At 42.0% G+C, this 17,461-nt stretch overlaps 1 protein-coding gene across 1 annotated transcript in view; it reads right to left on the bottom strand.

Annotated features, from left to right (window-relative positions):
• Positions 1–17,461, bottom strand: part of LOC126215329 (putative carbonic anhydrase 3) — a 119,323-nt gene that overhangs the window by 41,437 nt on the left and 60,425 nt on the right. The window contains exon 3 of the mRNA XM_049942010.1: positions 9,946–10,093. Coding sequence (XP_049797967.1) covers positions 9,946–10,093 — 148 coding nt within the window. The remainder of the gene's footprint in view (positions 1–9,945; positions 10,094–17,461) is intronic.

Here is a 17,461-nt window from a genome sequence, read left to right as displayed (position 1 = left end):
CAATAAGTTAACTGACGCTTTCCTGAAAGGTAATTTGGCAAATGAAGATGCTGAAGAGGTGACAGTTGAAGATGAAGAAGAAGTGGGTTATTATGCTCGTTCAGTGAAGAGATAATGTTAGGAGATGAAGAAAATGATGTCTCAGACATTGTAAGGCTGTTAGATTCTGTAGGGGATTCTAAGGAAATGTGTGTTATTTGACGTTTGTCAAATTAAAAATGCCTAACTGAGATCATGTTTCTGATAGAAATGGAAGTGAAGATCATTTAAATACTGAGCAAAGTTCACTATGTGTAAATTCAGATGTTGGTATGTCAGAAGGTGAAAGGTTTCTTGACAGTATCTGGATGAATTTAGGAAAATTTCTTATTAAGTCCTTTTGAGAAAGACTGACTACGATAAGCAGGTAACTGTATATAGGGTGGTGGAAAAAGTATAAAAAGAGGTTTGATAACTATTTTAAAGAAAATATGAGTAATAGTAACCAAAATTTAAGTAATGTAGAGATTCAGTTTCAAAATAGTAACCATGAGTGGAATGATCACAGATTTGACGTGACCATTAAACCAGCTGAAAGTGTATCTAATATTAACGGTAATAGTAAAGGAACTGAAGTTAATGACATGCAGTGTGCTAGGATAGAGGAGTATGATGATGACATACCTTGTGAATTAGTGGAAAAAGCCCTAAAGCAAAGCTTTTCGCAGACATAGTAACTCAGGGGAGTGCTAATCAGTTGAAATGCTTGCAAACACAAATATGCAGTGTACTGAAATTTTGTCTTCTGAATTTATTTATGTGTGGTAAAAATACAGATTGTGCATAAAAGTATCATGTAATTAGAATGTAGTGGATGGAAATTTCAAATTTAAACCTTACTTCAACATTTTAGCAAGAATAAAGAACACAAAATTGAGAAAAATGCATAGCTTGTTTTCAACAAGCATAGTAGTTTTTCACGTATACTAATTTATTGCTTTAATCACTGTTGCTTTCAGGAAAGCTGCTTATTCTAGTAAGCTACACTGATGTTCTTCCATAAGTTTGTGTGTACATGATTTATGTAGATCTTCTTAAAAATTTGATCTCCCAAAGGAGTTCAAATTTTATATGTCTAATTACAGGGTGTTTCGCTTAATGTTTCTGCCTCTGTAAGTTATGAAGTAATAGGCAACAGAAATATTTATTGTGGTAGGAGTTATGAACATAGTTTATGGTGTTATTATCCAAAGAGTTACAGCAAAAAGATACAATTTTTGAAATGGAACAATAGTTGTTTGCATCATGCACTGGAATCAGTAATTCAAGCTGTGTATACAACAATTTAAATTACATTCCTATCACTTTTAGTTTGGGAGCTATAACCTTTCAAAGTTTCAGGGGCAGATACCACATGCTGTACATAATACATGGCTGTGTGGTGGGTGATGGATGTTCTGGCGGTGGGAAGTTGATTTAAATGAGATGTTCCTAACTGCACAATGCAATGCGCCTTCTAAAGGATCTGCGGACGAGATGTAACATCGCCGGTGTCATGGAACAACATGCGTCCTCAATGCGCCGTTTTAGATCCTCTGGGGATGTGAGCTCAGTGACATAAACACGATCCTTTAGATATCCTCAACAAAAGAACTCTTAATGGTGTTAAATTGGGCGACCTTGCGCTCCATGAATGAGCATCATGGCGCCCCAACCAACATCCTGCAAACCATGTTGTTTAGTTCTTCCACAACAGCACGCGCAGAATGGGCTGGACGACCTTTGTTCTGCGTCCACATATGGACTCTCGCGTGTACACACACAAGGGGACCACCCAAACTGTCGACTATAAACGCGCTATATAACTCACCTGTCAGTGTACCTGGGAAGTAGTGTGGACTGATGATTTCATCCCCAAGGATTCCACACCATCCATTAATAGACCACCTACATTGACGGTCGATAGTTTGTACCCACCAAGGATTGTCTGCAGCCCAGTAGTGCATGTTATGGCGATTCACTGCACCATAATTTGTGAATGTGGACTCATCAGAGAACATAACACCTTGTAAAGACTCCACCGTGAAATGCAACATGGCCACAGAATGTAACTCTCGCACAGAAATCGTTCCAAAAAAATGGTTCAAATGGCTCAGAGTACTATGGGACTTAACATCTATGGTCATCAGTCCCCTAGAACTTAGAACTACTTAAACCTAACTAACCTAAGGACAGAAGACAACATCCAGTCATCACGAGGCAAAGAAAATCCCTAACCCCACCGGGAATGAAATCGTTCCCATGCAGCTCCTGGGTCAGTGATAGGTGGTATGGGTGAAACCTGTGGCTGTGTACTAATTGCCACACAGATATGAGAGTGACACCAGTGACTGCAGCAATGGCTCATAAGCTGACATGAGGATCGTGATGTACTGCAGCTAAAACAAACACCTCCATCTCCTCACTTCTTGCAGTTCGTTGTCTGTTACTGCGGCACATTACCAAGCTGCCTGTTTCCCGAAGTCATTGTTCGGCATGTAAGAACGTAATGGCTGTCGGAGCTCTTTTCCTGGGATATCTCATGGTGTACGCCATGGCTTCTTCAGTGGCATCGTGTCAGCACTCACCGAGCATCAGCAACATGTCAACATACTCGTTGTTCGTGTATGCCATCTTCATGTGATATCAGTAACTGTGGTATATTGAGCCCCATTTGTTTGTGTGGCTCGAACTCTCGGGTATACGACCGTGTGTGGCGACAGCTGGCAGTCGAACAGCGCATCAAGGAAGCTTCTCGCTTCGTGACACTGGAGACGTTGCAACTAGGCCGCACCACATTTAGAAGGCGCATCGTATTATGTGCAGCGTGTGTGGTATCTGCCCCTGAAATTCTGAAGGGTTATAGCTCCAAAACTAAAAGTGATAGGGCTATAATTTAAATTGATATAAACACAGCTGGTGTTATTGATTTCAGTGCATGATAGAAACAACTATTGTTCCATTTAAAAAATTATATCTTTTTGATGTTAATCTTTGGATAATAACACAATAAACTATGTTGATAGCTATGCAGACAGTGTAAGTTTCTTATGGTGACCTACAGCAATAAATATTTCCGTCGCCTATTACTTTGTAACTTCAGAGGGAAACACATTTAGTGAAACAACCTGTATATTATGTGCACATTTATTCCTGCTCTTACTCAAATCACATTTACTTTTCATGTGGTTAACATTGGCCTTCAAGCATAATTATAATAGTCCTATAAGTCAAACTAAGCAATTTTACATTTATGAAACAAATTGTAATATACAAGAAGGCATTAACTATAAACATTTTAGAAAATCTCATTCAAACCTTAATTTTGAACGTAATTTACCTGAAGCACACAACTGATCAAGATCTGCACTGACTGAACAATTCTCATTTAATTCATGTTTGTTTATTTGTCTACTAGAATATGCTTTCTGAGAGTTTCAATTTCCTTTTATATTTCTAAGAATGTGCTGATGAGTTGATTTTAACACATAAACTAGCTCTCATTTTTTATGCTTTGATTAGTGTCAAAATTCACTCACCAGTTTCTCACATTTTGCAAATTATTGCAAAATCTGTGTGCCAAACTGATGGGGGTTGTACCACACCAATTACAAAATTTTATTGCTCATCTGAGCAATTGGATCACAGTATCTCTTTTTCTGCCTTTAGCGATAAAAACCCAATGTGTCAGTCACTTCCAAGTCTAATGAGATGAAATATTCTGCATGTGGTTGCGTCAGTCTGGGTTCTGTAGCTGAAAGACATTCCGCTGTTGTAATGCATAAGCTTATATCTGGGAAAGTCAACTTGAAGAGGATTCACCACTCAAATTCAATGAAATAAGAAAGATGGTGACGAAGAAGGCACCTAACACCAGGAGAAGTCAAGATTCCAACGCCATGGCCTCAAGAAACTGAACAGCAATGGGAGGATGGAGGTTTAATATTCAAGAAAAACAGCGTCAGGCACTTTCTGTAAGCTTCCTTTATACAAAAGAGCAATTAATCAAACCACTGCAACTCAAAGTTCCTTACATTAAATTTCTTACAGAAAGTCAAATTTTCGACACCACTTAAATATGTGAGCACCATTTTGAATATAACATTTCATATTTTGTATTTTACAAAATACAGTGACCGCCAGAAAAATGTACACACACTTTAACCCTTTGTTTCCTGACATAAGAAAAAAATTACTTTTTAACATTTTCTTTGCAGAATTTATGCTATTGTGGCCTCAAATGACGCTAGGATTTTTTGTAAAATTTTATTTTATTTTTTACAACTTTTTTCTCTCCTGGTTCTCAGAAGTACCGTCAGATTCCATGGACAGAATCACAACATGCGCAGAAAAATGCTCCAATTTTTATGACTTGTACCTTATTCCACATAAATATTAAATTTTTTACATTAGAAAATTAATTAACAGAAATATGATATTTCTGATTTTTTTTTAATTTCGCATAAATTTATTCTAGAGCAGCTTCACAATACATAGTAACTTAGCTATACATTTTTGACAGTATACACATATCACATATTTAGTGATACCTCATGAAATTGTAGGAAACAGTTCTTTTTCATATTGCAGCACAAATACACTTTACATGTACTACATTGTGAATGTGGTCTCGACTGAATTTTATTTTTCGCACACATTTCGCATCGTCCTCTTTTACAACTGAACACTACAAAATGGTGTCCTCGGTTGCCAAGACGTACATCCTTCAGAACAGAAAAGTTATCCTTCCTTCTCTTTGGGAGAGTTATTTCATCTTTACCAGAGTTTCTCTTTTTGAGATTTGACACTTGCTGTTCATTCATTAGCCCTAGTGCCGCATCACGCCTGAATTCCAGCAGTGGCAGTGCCCCATGTAGATCACTGAAAATGACGTAAGCATTGACAAAAGAAATTTCTATTGCTCCCCAGAAGAGACGGTGCCACCATTTCTTTGATCGCCTGTCAAGACCATAAGTTGAACGTAATCTGTCTGCATGATCCACACCACCCATGTTTTATTGTAATCACATAAAATAACTGGACATGGTATAGTCATACTAGTTCCATCTTTCTGTTTTCTTGTCACTACGCTCTGTTCAGTGCCATGGAAGTTTGACGCAAAATATACTACTGTAAAGTTTGACGCAAAATACACTACTGTATTTTCCTTCTATTGAAATACTGTTAGTTCTAAAGATGACTCTCTGTGATTTGATTTAGACATTTTCCTTTAGGTTAATTCCCTGGCAAACCTTTCCTGTTTGTTCTAATTGTTCCACAGGCAAATGTATTTACGGATTTCTGTGTGAGAAAAAGTGGACAGAACAACTAGTGAGAGGTGACGCATTGTTGCTACAATAAAATGTTCGCACAACCTGACGGTACTAATAAGTCCACCTTATATTTTCCACTTTATCTCATTCACTTGTAACGTAATGCTTCAAACTATTACAAAAAAAACAAAGAAGGTAAGTACGTACAATGGAAAACTCAACGGAAGTTTCAATAAATTGCGCACAAATTCAGGCAACACCATGGAAACAAGCACATACAATCTTCTGTTTTCACAGCAGCGCGCGAAAAACAATTTCAAGCTCTGACCGCCAGAGAGGTCTATGTATTGCACAATAACATCTATGAAACAGTAGAGCAGAGTTACTGTTACGTACCGACAAGCTCTCAGATCACGAAACTGCACCACGAGAAAATAATGAGAGTCCAAACTTACTGGTACTTTTAAGTACCGTCCGGCAACAAAGGGTTAAGGAACGAAAAGTATTACTTATGTATTTATTTTATAGTTAATAAATGATCACACATGTTGTAGAACCTTCAGCTTAGCACATGGTTACTTTAAATTTTCTAAATGTTCACCGTAACAGAACGACGAGCGGGCGCCACAGATATGTCAGTCAATGTCACAGTGGAGATCGCTGCACATGTCGCTGTAATCTCCTGGCGAACTTCTTGCAGCGTGCGTGGCTTACGTCGATAGACATTATCTTTCACAACTTCCCACAAGTAAAAGTACGTACGTGTTAGATCTGGTGACACTGGAGGGAACTCAGTGGGCCCTCTTCATCCAATTCAGTGCCCTGGAAAATTGTCATCGAGGAGAGCTTGTACAGCTAGGTGGTAGTGTGGTGGCGCCCCGTCCTGTTGGTAGAAGGCCTGTTCATGAGCTCCATAAAACGCACGTACACCTGACAAAATCGATGTGCATAACATTTTCAGGCAAACTTCTCCGTGACAGTTGCATCAAAGAGGAAGGGTCCTACTGAGCCCCTAGATGATAGTCCACACCACACATGACCCCTGGTAGATTGACCGCTTTATCCACATAAACCTGCGGTTTTTCCGGTGCCCAGTATACACTGTTATGCCAAGTCACGGTTCCATTAAGTTTAAACGGTGCCTCGTCACTCCACACTACCTCCGCCACAAATTGTTCGCCATCAGTTACCATTTGCTGACACCATTCACATAATTGCGTTCGGTGATCAGGATCGTCGTCATTAACCGCGTGAAGTAATCGTGGAATGTAAACTTTCCACTTTGTAGCTTACAGAATTCTTTGCACACTTTTACTGCTTACTCCCACTTCACGTCCACATTGCGTAGCAGACTTCTGTGGAGAATTAACAAACGTTTCTAACACGAGAGCCGACGAAACGGGACTTCTAGCTGTACACTGTCTTACTGATCTTCCTTTGCGATTATCACAAATCGTTCCATGCAATTCAAACTTGTCAGTGATGCATTTGATTATTAGAAGGGTTGACGGTTCTGTTCCAAACTCCCGCCTCCACTGGCGTTACACTTCAGCGGCTTTATCAAACTTGAAAAACGAATTCACAATACAGTTTCGTTGCTCGAATGTCAATCGTGCTCCAGGCATCTTGTTTTCCCAATACTGAGATGAAAATACTAACATCTGTTGAACCAAAGACCATACTAGAACACACTCATAACTCAAATCGAACGACAATATCGATAGAGCCTGACAAAGAGTGTACACATCTTTCTGTCAGAAACTGTATATCTGCGAGATTGTTATTCAGATTTTGCAAAAACACCAGATTTAAAGTTGGGACCGATGACCATCGCAGTCTGGTCCCTTTAATCCCACAAACCAACCAACCACATTTAAAGTAAGAATTTACCTAATTTGTGTAACATCAAACATGTTACTGACATAAATAAAACTTATATCTGGGCAAAACTGTTATAATTGCATCAATAGTGGAATATGAATGGATGTTAAGTGGGTATTGTGACACTTCTTGCATAGTATCAATCCTTTAACTTTATAATCAGGTCGGTAGCTGAGCAACAAAACTCGTCAAACTAAGTTCCAATAAGTTCGATTTGTATTTTTACCTACGAGTTTGAGCATCAGCGTAACTGACAAGTTTGAAGCGGTGTCAGCACTGAAACATGTATGGTCCATTTTTCTTCAGTGAGCTAAAGGTTTCAACAAACAATTACGCAGACGTGCTTGACCAGTAACTAGTGCCACAGATAGATCTGGGTTCCACAGATTAATTACATCTTCGACCATGATCAGGCACCTGAACATTGGGGTATGAGGGTTTGGACGTTTTTAAATGAACATCTTCCAAACAATTGGGTCTGTGCTACTGGATACCTATGGGACTATTTTTATGTGTTAAGACCTTGTGTATGTGCATGCTTTGCCAAAAGCAATTCTAGGATGCAGAATATGCCTTTTTAATGTTCTTGACTCGATAATTGCACATATCCTTTCGTATCCTTGGCATGTTGTTAGATATAGTCCGTGTGACCAGGAGTTGTACTGATCACACAAAAAATAATACATAGTTATAGCCATTTGGTTTTCGCCAGTGACACTGTAATGGTGTCTGATGTGGCAAAGGACTTGGAATAACGGCTGAACAGAATCAATAATGTCTTGAAACAAAGTAAAACTAGTATAATAAAAAAACATAAAATGTTTGTATATACTGCTCACTGCCCTGGTCATCTGTCAGGAGATGTCAAAACAGGTGAATATATTGCAGTAAACTGGAACAGCTAATATTTCCAGAATTAATACACTGTCAGGATGAAATATAGTTATGTACTTTTAATAAATTTATGCTCAAAATATCTTATCTTGACTTCAAAACAGAAATCTAACAGACGTTTTTACTTAAGCTGGACTAACTGTCCCTGTTAAGATATTCATTTACAGAGTAGAAGGAGCTGCCTATCAAAAAGTCTTTCAAACTCTTTTTAAATCGTGCTTTATCTGAAACGAAGTTTCTAATGGTTGCTGGCAATTTATTGGAAATGTGTGTTCCTGCATATTGGACCACTTTCTGGATCAAGGTAAGTGATTTCAGGTCTTTACGTAGATTGTTCTTATTCCTAGTATTGATAGTATGTATTGAGCTATTGGTTGGAAATTGACATATATCACGTGCAATAAAACCTAGGACTGGATAGATTGATCGAATGACTGAGGACTGAACTACGTTGGGGAAAGAAGAAAATTGTTGCATAACATGACTAATAGAAGGAGTCGGTTGATACAACACACAGTGACGCCTTACAGAATCGTCAATGTAGTATTGGGGTGAAGTGTGGGGAGTAAAAATCTAAGAGGGAGAACCAGAGATGAATAGAAGAAGCAGATTCAGAAGTATATAAGCTGCAGTAGTTATTTGGAGACGAAGAGACTCGCACAGGATAGAGTAGCATGCAGAGCTGCATCAAACCAGTCTTATGACTGAAGACCACAACATTTCCATATTCAGGCGTCCACTGCTATTACACTCATGAGCCAAGACATAATGACCACCTGCTTGATAGCTTTGGAACATCACTGATTCTGCGTATAAGAGACCGGTTGTTTGTTGGTAGGTTTGTGGAGGTATGTGGCATTAAATGTCTGTACACAGGTCACATACTTCGCGTAAATAATGGGCCGTATATCTGTGTAGGCAGTGATGGCCCCTGAATGCGACCCAGATGGGTTGCACAGGATTTTCATCAGGTGAATTTGGTCGTCGAGACATGAACGTGAGTTCACTATAATGTTACTCAAAGTACTGTTGCACAGTTCTGGCTAAGAGGGTATTATAATGCTAAAAGATGACATCGCCATTGGGGAATGCGTCAAGCATAAACGGATGCTGGTCCTTTGCAGCTGTCAGCGTGTCTTCGATTACTACCACATGTCCCATACAAGCGCACGAGAATGTCTCCCATGGCACAATACTGCTCCCACCAGCCTGTTACCGTGGCGCGCTGCACGTTACGAGCCACTGTTCATCTCGATGATGGCGTTTCTGGAGACGACCGTCGACCCAGTATAGCAAAAATGTTATTCACCCGAAGAGCCAACACGTTTCCATTGATCGACGGCCGAGTCCCGATGGTCCAGCCCCACTGCAATCGTAACTGACACCGTCGTTGGGTCAACATGTAAACATGTAGGGGTGGTCCTCTGCGGAGCTCCATGTTCAACAATGCACGATGAACGGTGTACTCTGTAAAACTTGTGTGTGCACCAGCATTGTGCTCTTTCGGCAGAGATGCCACAGATCACGTTACACAGTAGACATCCAACCATTTAGCGCCTAGTGATAGTTTCACTGTCCTTCTACCTCTTTTCATAGATCCTCACTCCTCGATCAGCTTCGCCGTTTACGAGCTACTCCTTCGTAGACTCAATACAATAATAACCTACCATTTGTCACAGTGGATTTAAGCATTTGCAGTCCATGTCTTCGCTAGGGTGATCCCCCATCTGTGTCTACTCTGCTCACATACTCTTGTTACCGCGTCACGTGCCTGCAAAGCCACCAGGAGGCATACAAGGCATACAAAGTCGCGGTGGTCAGTGGTCTTATGTTTTGGCTCATCGGTGTATGTGAAGGTTCTGTTAACGCTGCCACTTACTAGGAGCCATCAACAGCGTGCTCGCTGCCCATATCATCGCTCTCACCCCAGTGGAAGTGCAGCTGGAGAAACTGGTACTCGCCCGTCAGCGGACCACCTCGTAGGAGCGTGTTCTCCACAGAGGCTGGATCCACTGGCTGCAGCTGCACTGTAAAGCAGAAGGCCACACACTCGTGACAGTATTCAGACATCAGTTTCCTAAAGCAGTCTGACATATTCTTCAAAAGACCTCAGAAATATCACCTACAGAGATTAGGATATGTTCGAGTGCTGCTGAACAGAAAGCATTTGACATACATTATGAAATTGGCGATATCTGACTCAGTAGCTTACTAGTTCAGTAAACACGAACATGATGGTTCGATTCTCGCTAGTAATACCTTCTTTTTATTTTTATTTAATTTTATTCATACTTTTTATCAAATGAAAATCTTAATTAACAAGAATTGTGTCAAAATTTTTCAATCAAAATAGCATCCTCTATTTTTAATTATGTTCTGCGTTCTATAATCACTTGGAAATAAATTTCAGTTTGATGCAGGCATACAACACCCCTCACTGTTAAGAAACAAACTGTATACATGGCCATTAATGCGTGGCTTTCCAGAGTGGGAAGGAGCGCCTGGTCCCCGGCACAAATCCGCCCGGCGAACTTGTGTCGAGGTCCAGTGAGCTGGCCAGTCTTTGGATGGTTTTAGGCAGTTTTCCATCTGCCTCGACGAATGCAGACTGGTTTTTCCGCCTCAGCTACAATATGTTGGCGGTCGCTGCACAAACAAGTTCTCCACGTACGTGTACACCACCATTACTCTAGCATGTAAACATAGGGGTTACACTCGTCTGGTGTGAGTCGTTCCCTGGGGGGTCCATCGGGGGACGAACTGCACAATAACCCTGGGTTCGGTCTGGGGCGGTCGAGGGGTGAACTTGGACTATGGTATTCGTCGTGGGGTTGTGGACCACTGTGGCTGTGGCGCGGACGGAGCCTCTCCATCGTTTCTAGGTCCCCGGTTAACATACAACATACATACAACAACGATATACATCAATAATACTATGCAGTATAGAGGCATCCCAGAAATGTTGCGACGAACTTCCAGAGGCAGTAGAGGATGTCGTCAGGGACAAGTAGACGACAGCAACCCTAATCTGGAAACGTCCTCCAATGTCGTTATGGAGCGTCCAAGTTATACACGCCGGCGCTTGCCGCTAGGCCATCCCTTTGCCAGCAAACGGGACTTTATACGCTGACATACCATAGGGGGAATGTCTTGCAATGTTGTTTGTTACTCAGTGATTGTAGTTGATTGCCATGATGCAAGTGGAGAAGATGGCGATAGCTGCTGCGTGGACAGGTCTTGTCTCGTATGGATGCGATGGTGGATGAGAGTTTCAGACACGAGTTTCCATTTGCAGTTTTTTTTTTGTCCTCTGTACCGAAAAATACTGGAGATTTAAGAGGGTTCCAGGAGAAAAACTGATTGTAGATGGAAACCTATATCTGAAACTGTGATCCACCAAGGCAACAGTGCATCGTATTTGTAAGAGACAAGGCCTGTCTATGCAATAACTATCTCCATTTCTTCACTTGTGATTGTGGCAACCAATCCTGATCACTAAACAACAAACAACATTGCGAGACTTTCTGCCTATGGTTCGTCCGCACACATAGACACATTTGCTGTCGACAGGGTAGCCTAGTAGCAGGCGCCAGCGCCTATAACTTCGACACTCTGTAGCGCCATTGGATGATGTTTCCAGACACAGGTTCCTATGCTCGATTTGTTACTCAAGACAACCTCTACAACCTCTCAAAGTTTGTCGCAACATTTCTGGCACACCCTCTGCATAAATAAAAACAATACTTTATTTACTCTTTTATGTTTTACATTTTTGCACCAAATTGCAACTGATAGTGTATCCACATATTATCATGGCATTAGTGATAAAAAACAAAAATATTTTACTTTTATTTTAAAAAAATTACACCGTATTTGTTTGTTAACACACTGATTTGATAATACGAGTACACACAAAATTTAAATTACAGGGAAAAATGCTGTTTGTGAGAACAGAACCAGAGACTTGTAAATTAACACGGTACCAACTCAACTACAAGCGATTTCCATGAAAATCATCTAATGCTTCATATGAGGTCATTCATAAATGCATCCTGAATTTCTGAAGACGATTGCGCAGGAATTATGAGACATGCAGAAAGCAGACACATATCAGTGGATAGAGCATGTCCTCAAGTATTTGACTCACTCTATGGATCCTGAGTATGGACACAGTTTGTGATGTGACAAACGTCATTATGTGTGGAGAACCTGGAAAGATGCGACTACAGCCCACTTTGGAAATCTGTGGGCAGAGTTGTCTGTCTACAGCTAGATACTTTGAGTGACAGTACGGAGTGGATGGTTTCTCTAAATGTTATGACACGCCTGTCTACTGGACATGGGATCTCCAACTATGTCACTACAAGAATTAAAATTTGAAACTTGGAAAAATGCTCTTACCAGTGACATGTGTCAAGTTTCTTTTCTGCCTTGAAGTTTTCGCGCTGTCGTCCTCCGAAATTTAAAATGAAGAACACACAGGGTCCTTATTGGCAAGTAAAGATTTTTATTCCTATTCCCTGTAGTATCCAGTTACATTCCAAAGTCCACGATTGTCTATGCAGTAGCTATCTCCATTTCTTCACTTGCGATTGTGGCAACCATTCCTGATCACTCAACAACAAACAACATTGTGAGACTTTCTGCCTATGGTCCGTCTGCACACAGACACATTTGTTGTCGACAGGGTAGCCTAGTAGCAGGCGCCAGCGCCTATAACTTCAAAACTCTCCAGCGCCATTGGATGATGTTTCCTGACACAGGTTCCTATGCTCGATTTGTTACTCAAGAGAACCTCTCGAAGTTAAGCACCAAGCGAGGTGGCGCAGTGGTTAGCACACTGGACTCATATTCAGGAGGACGACAGTCCAAATACGGGTCTGTCCATCCTGATTTAGGTTTTCCTTGATATCCTTAAATCGATTCAGGCACATGCCAGGATGGTTCCTTTGAAAGAGCACAGCCTACTTCCTTCCCCATCCTACCCTTATCCAATGGGGCCAATGACCACAGTGTTTGATCCCCTCCCCAAAAATCAACCAACCAACCACTTATCAACCTTTTTGCATTGTGAATATCAAATTTGCTACAAGGGTCACTCCAAAAGAAATGCACACTATTTCTTTTAATCCATCTTTTATTCTACATGTTTGAAAGTTTTACAGCGTGTAGATACTTACTTTAGGAACAATATTTTCATTTCTCCACATAATTTCCATCCCTCTCAACTGCCTTACGCCATCTTGGAACCAGCACCTGTATACCCGCACAGTAAAATTCTGGACCAACATGTTGAAGCCATTGTTTGGCAGCGTGCACAAGGGAGTCATAATCTTCAAACCTTGTTCCATGAAGAGAGCCTTTCAGTTTCCCAAAGAGATGATGGTCACATGGAGCCAGGTCAGGACTGTAAGGCGGGTGTTTCAGTGTTGTCCAACCGAGTTTTGTGATCGCTTCCATGGTTTATTGACTGACATGTGTCGTGCATCAGCAAAACATCCTGCTTTTGCCGATGTGGTCGAACACGACTCAGTCGAGCTTGACGCTTCTTCAGTGTCGTCACATGTGCATCAGAATTTATAATGGTTCCACTTGGCTTAGTGTGACACAAGCAAGAGTCTGGAGTGTATGCAGTACGAGGCCTGCTGCTGCGAGGACAATCCTCAATATTGCCGTGCCCACTTTCATCACGTAACCTGCTTGCGCACCGACTAACTGTACTGCAATCGACTGCAGCATCTCCGTACACCTTTTTTAACCTCTTGTGGATGTTTCCCACTGTCTCGATTTCACAGCACAGGAATTCTATGACAGCAAATTGCTTCTGACGAACGTCAAATGTAGCAGCCATCTTGAAGACATGCTGTGAAGGCGCCGCTAAAGGGAACTGGTTCAACTAAGTTTGAAAACAAGCGGAAAGGATGTATCTACACACCGTAAGACTTTCACACATGCAGAATGAAAACTGTATTTTTACAGAAATAGTGTGCATTTCTTTGGGAGAAAGACCCTCGTATTTGCACTGTTTTTATCCTATTGTATTCTCTGGGCAGCTTCTGCAAAGGAAGATGCAGAACGATAACTACAGTGTCACGTCACTTTGATATCGAGGTGTCTGAGCACAAGCTCATATTACAAAAGGGTGGGAAAGGAAGTCGGCTGTGCCCTCTCAAAGGAACCACGCTGACATGTGCCTGGAGCGATTTAGGAAAACCACAGAAAACCTAAATCAGGATTGCTGGAAGTGAATTTGAACCCCGTCACACAACCCCAGTCCCCTCCGGCAGTACGAGTCTAGTGTACTGACCACTGTACCACCTCACTTCCTGCAGCTTCTGCATTTGGACAGCTCACTGAAGTCAGTCTTCAGTACGGATTCACATTGGCTTAAGAAAATCTGCAAAAGTTTCTGCATCTACATATATACTCCGCTAGCCACCAAGCGGTGTGTGACGGAGTGCCGAATTCGCGCCAAAGTCATATTTGCCCGCCTGTGTTCCACTCGCAGATCACACGAGGGAAAAACGACTGTCTGAACGCCTCAGTACGAGCTCTAATTTCCCTTATCTTTGAATGTTGACCATTGCGCGATTTGAAAGTTGATGGTAATAATATATATACATCCTCGGTGAAGATTGGAGTTCGGAATTTAGTGAGCAGCTCCTTCTGTTTAGCCCGTCGTCTATCTGCAAGTGTATCCCACTTCAAACTTTCTCTGAGATTCGTAAAGCTCTCGCGATGGCTAAATGTACCAGTCACGAATCTTGTCGCACTTCTTTGGACCTTCTCAATCTCTTGAATCAGACCCAACTGATAATGGTCCCATACGGACGAACAATACGAGGTGCATTCAAGTTCTAAGGCCTCCGATTTTTTTTCTATTTAACTACTCACCCCAAAACCGATGAAACTGGCGTTACTTCTCGACGTAATCGCCCTGCAGACGTACACATTTTTCACAACGCTGACGCCATGATTACATGGCAGCGGCGAAGGCTTCTTTAGGAGTCTGTTTTGACCACTGGAAAATCGCTGAGGCAATAGCAGCACGGCTGGTGAATGTGCGGCCACAGAGAGTGTCTTTCATCGTTGGAAAAAGCCAAAAGTCGCTAGGAGCTAGGTCAGGTGAGTAGGGAGCATGAGGAATCACTTCAAAGTTGTTATCACGAAGAAACTGTTGCGTAACGTTAGCTCGATGTGCGGGTGCGTTGTCTTGGTGAAACAGCACACGTGCAGCCCGTCCCGGACGTTTTTGTTGCAGTGCAGGGAGGAATTTTTTCTTCAAAACATTTTCGTAGGATGCACCTGTTACCGTAGTGCCCTTTGGAACGCAGTGGGTAAGTATTACGTCCTCGCTGTCCCGGAACATGGACACCATCATATTTTCAGCACTGGCGGTTACCCGAAATTTTTTTGGTGGCGGTGAATCTGTGTGCTTCCATTGAGCTGACTGGCGCTTTGTTTCTGGATTGAAAAATGGCATCCACGTCTCATCCATTGTCACAACCGACGAAACGAAGGTCCCATTAATGCTGTCGTTGTGTGTCAACATTGCTTGGCAACATGCCACACGGGCAGCCATGTGGTCGTCCGTCAGCATTCGTGGCACCCACCTGGGTGACAGTTTTCGCATTTTCAGGTCGTCATGCAGGATTGTGTGCACAGAACCCACAGAAATGCCAACTCTGGAGGCGATCTGTTCAACAGTCATTCGGCGATCCCCCAAAACAATTCTCTCCACTTTCTCGATCATGTCGTCAGACCGGCTTGTGCGAGCCCGAGGTTGTTTCGGTTTATTGTTACACGATGTTCTGCCTTCGTTAAACTGTCGCACCCATGAACGCACTTTCGACACATCCATAACTCCATCACCACATGTCTCCTTCAACTGTCGATGAATTTCAATTGGTTTCACACCACACAAATTCAGAAAACGAATGATTGCACGCTGTTCAAGTAAGGAAAACGTCGCCATTTTAAGTATTTAAAACAGTTCTCATTCTCGCCGCTGGCGGTAAAATTCCATTTGCCGTACGGTGCTGCCATCCCTGGGACGTATTGACAATGAACGCGGCCTCATTTTAAAACAATGCGCATGTTTCTATCTCTTTCCAGTCCGGAGAAGAAAAATCGGAGGCCTTAGAACTTGAATGCACCTCGTACTCCAAGAGTGGACGAACTAACGTATTCTAAGCAATTTCCTTTGTTGAAGGACTGCATCGCTTCACGATTCTACCAATAAACCGCAATCTAGAGTTCGCCTTGCCCGTTACTTGTGTAGTCTCATCATTCCATTTGATATCATTTCGAATAGTCACGCCCAGATACTTGACGGATGTTACCGCTTCCAAACACTGGGCATTTATTTTGTGCTCGTACATCACTGGGGATTTTCACCATGTTATATGCAGTAGGTTGCACTCTCTAATATTGAGAGATGGCTGCCAGTCATTACACCACACATTTATTTTCTGTAAACCCTCATTGATTTATTCACAACTTTCGTGTTATACTACTTTCCTGTAGACTACAGCATCATCGGCAAACAGTCTAATGGTGCTGTCAATACCATCAACCAGATCGTTTATGCAAATCGTAAAAAGAAGCTGACCTATTACGCTGCCCTGGGGCACACCTGATGTTACACTTGTTTCTGTTGAAGTCTCCCCATTCAGCATGACATACTGCTCTCTGTCTGTCAGAAAACTTTCTGTCCAACCGCTTATGTCATCGGATAGACCGTAAGCGCGCACATTTTGGAGCAAGCGACAGTGCGGAACTGAGTCGAATGCCTTTCGAAAGTCGAGAAATATGGCATCAACCTGCGAGCCGGTATCTAGAGCCTGTTGTATATCATGCACAAAGAGGACCAGCTGTGTCTCGCATGACCGCTGTTTCCTAAAACCGTGCTGGTTTCTGCAGATGAGCTTCTCAGCTGCTGTAAAGAATCTTCATTAAACTTGTAAGTTTTATTATTTCTTAAAGATTCTACAACCCTGCGTAAAAGTTTCCAGACACCCCTGTGGAAGGCAGAACTGCTTCAAGTTGGGATGAGAGACGGACTCGCCAGTAGAAAAGGTGGTGGGGAGTGTCGTATTGTCATCAGAGGAGCGAAGACAGCAGAATGGGTCGATCAGGAGTGCTCAGTGTCTCGGAACATGGTCTGGTCATTGGATGTCATCTGAGTAATAAATCTGTCTGGGACATCTCAACCCTTCTAAAGCTGCCAAAGTCTTCTGCTGTTGGTGATGTGATCCCGGTGGTGTCAGGGATTTTCTCTGCCTCGTGATGACTGGGTGTTGTGTGACGTCCTTAGGTTAGTTAGGTTTAAGTAGTTCTAAGTTCTAGGGGACTGATGACCATAGATGTTAAGTCCCATAGTGCTCAGAGCCATT

Source organism: Schistocerca nitens, chromosome 12 (genome assembly GCF_023898315.1).
Source record: "Schistocerca nitens isolate TAMUIC-IGC-003100 chromosome 12, iqSchNite1.1, whole genome shotgun sequence".
NCBI lineage: Eukaryota > Metazoa > Arthropoda > Insecta > Orthoptera > Acrididae > Schistocerca > Schistocerca nitens.
Note: the sequence above shows the minus strand (reverse complement) of the source record. Positions and strands in the feature narration are given on the sequence as shown.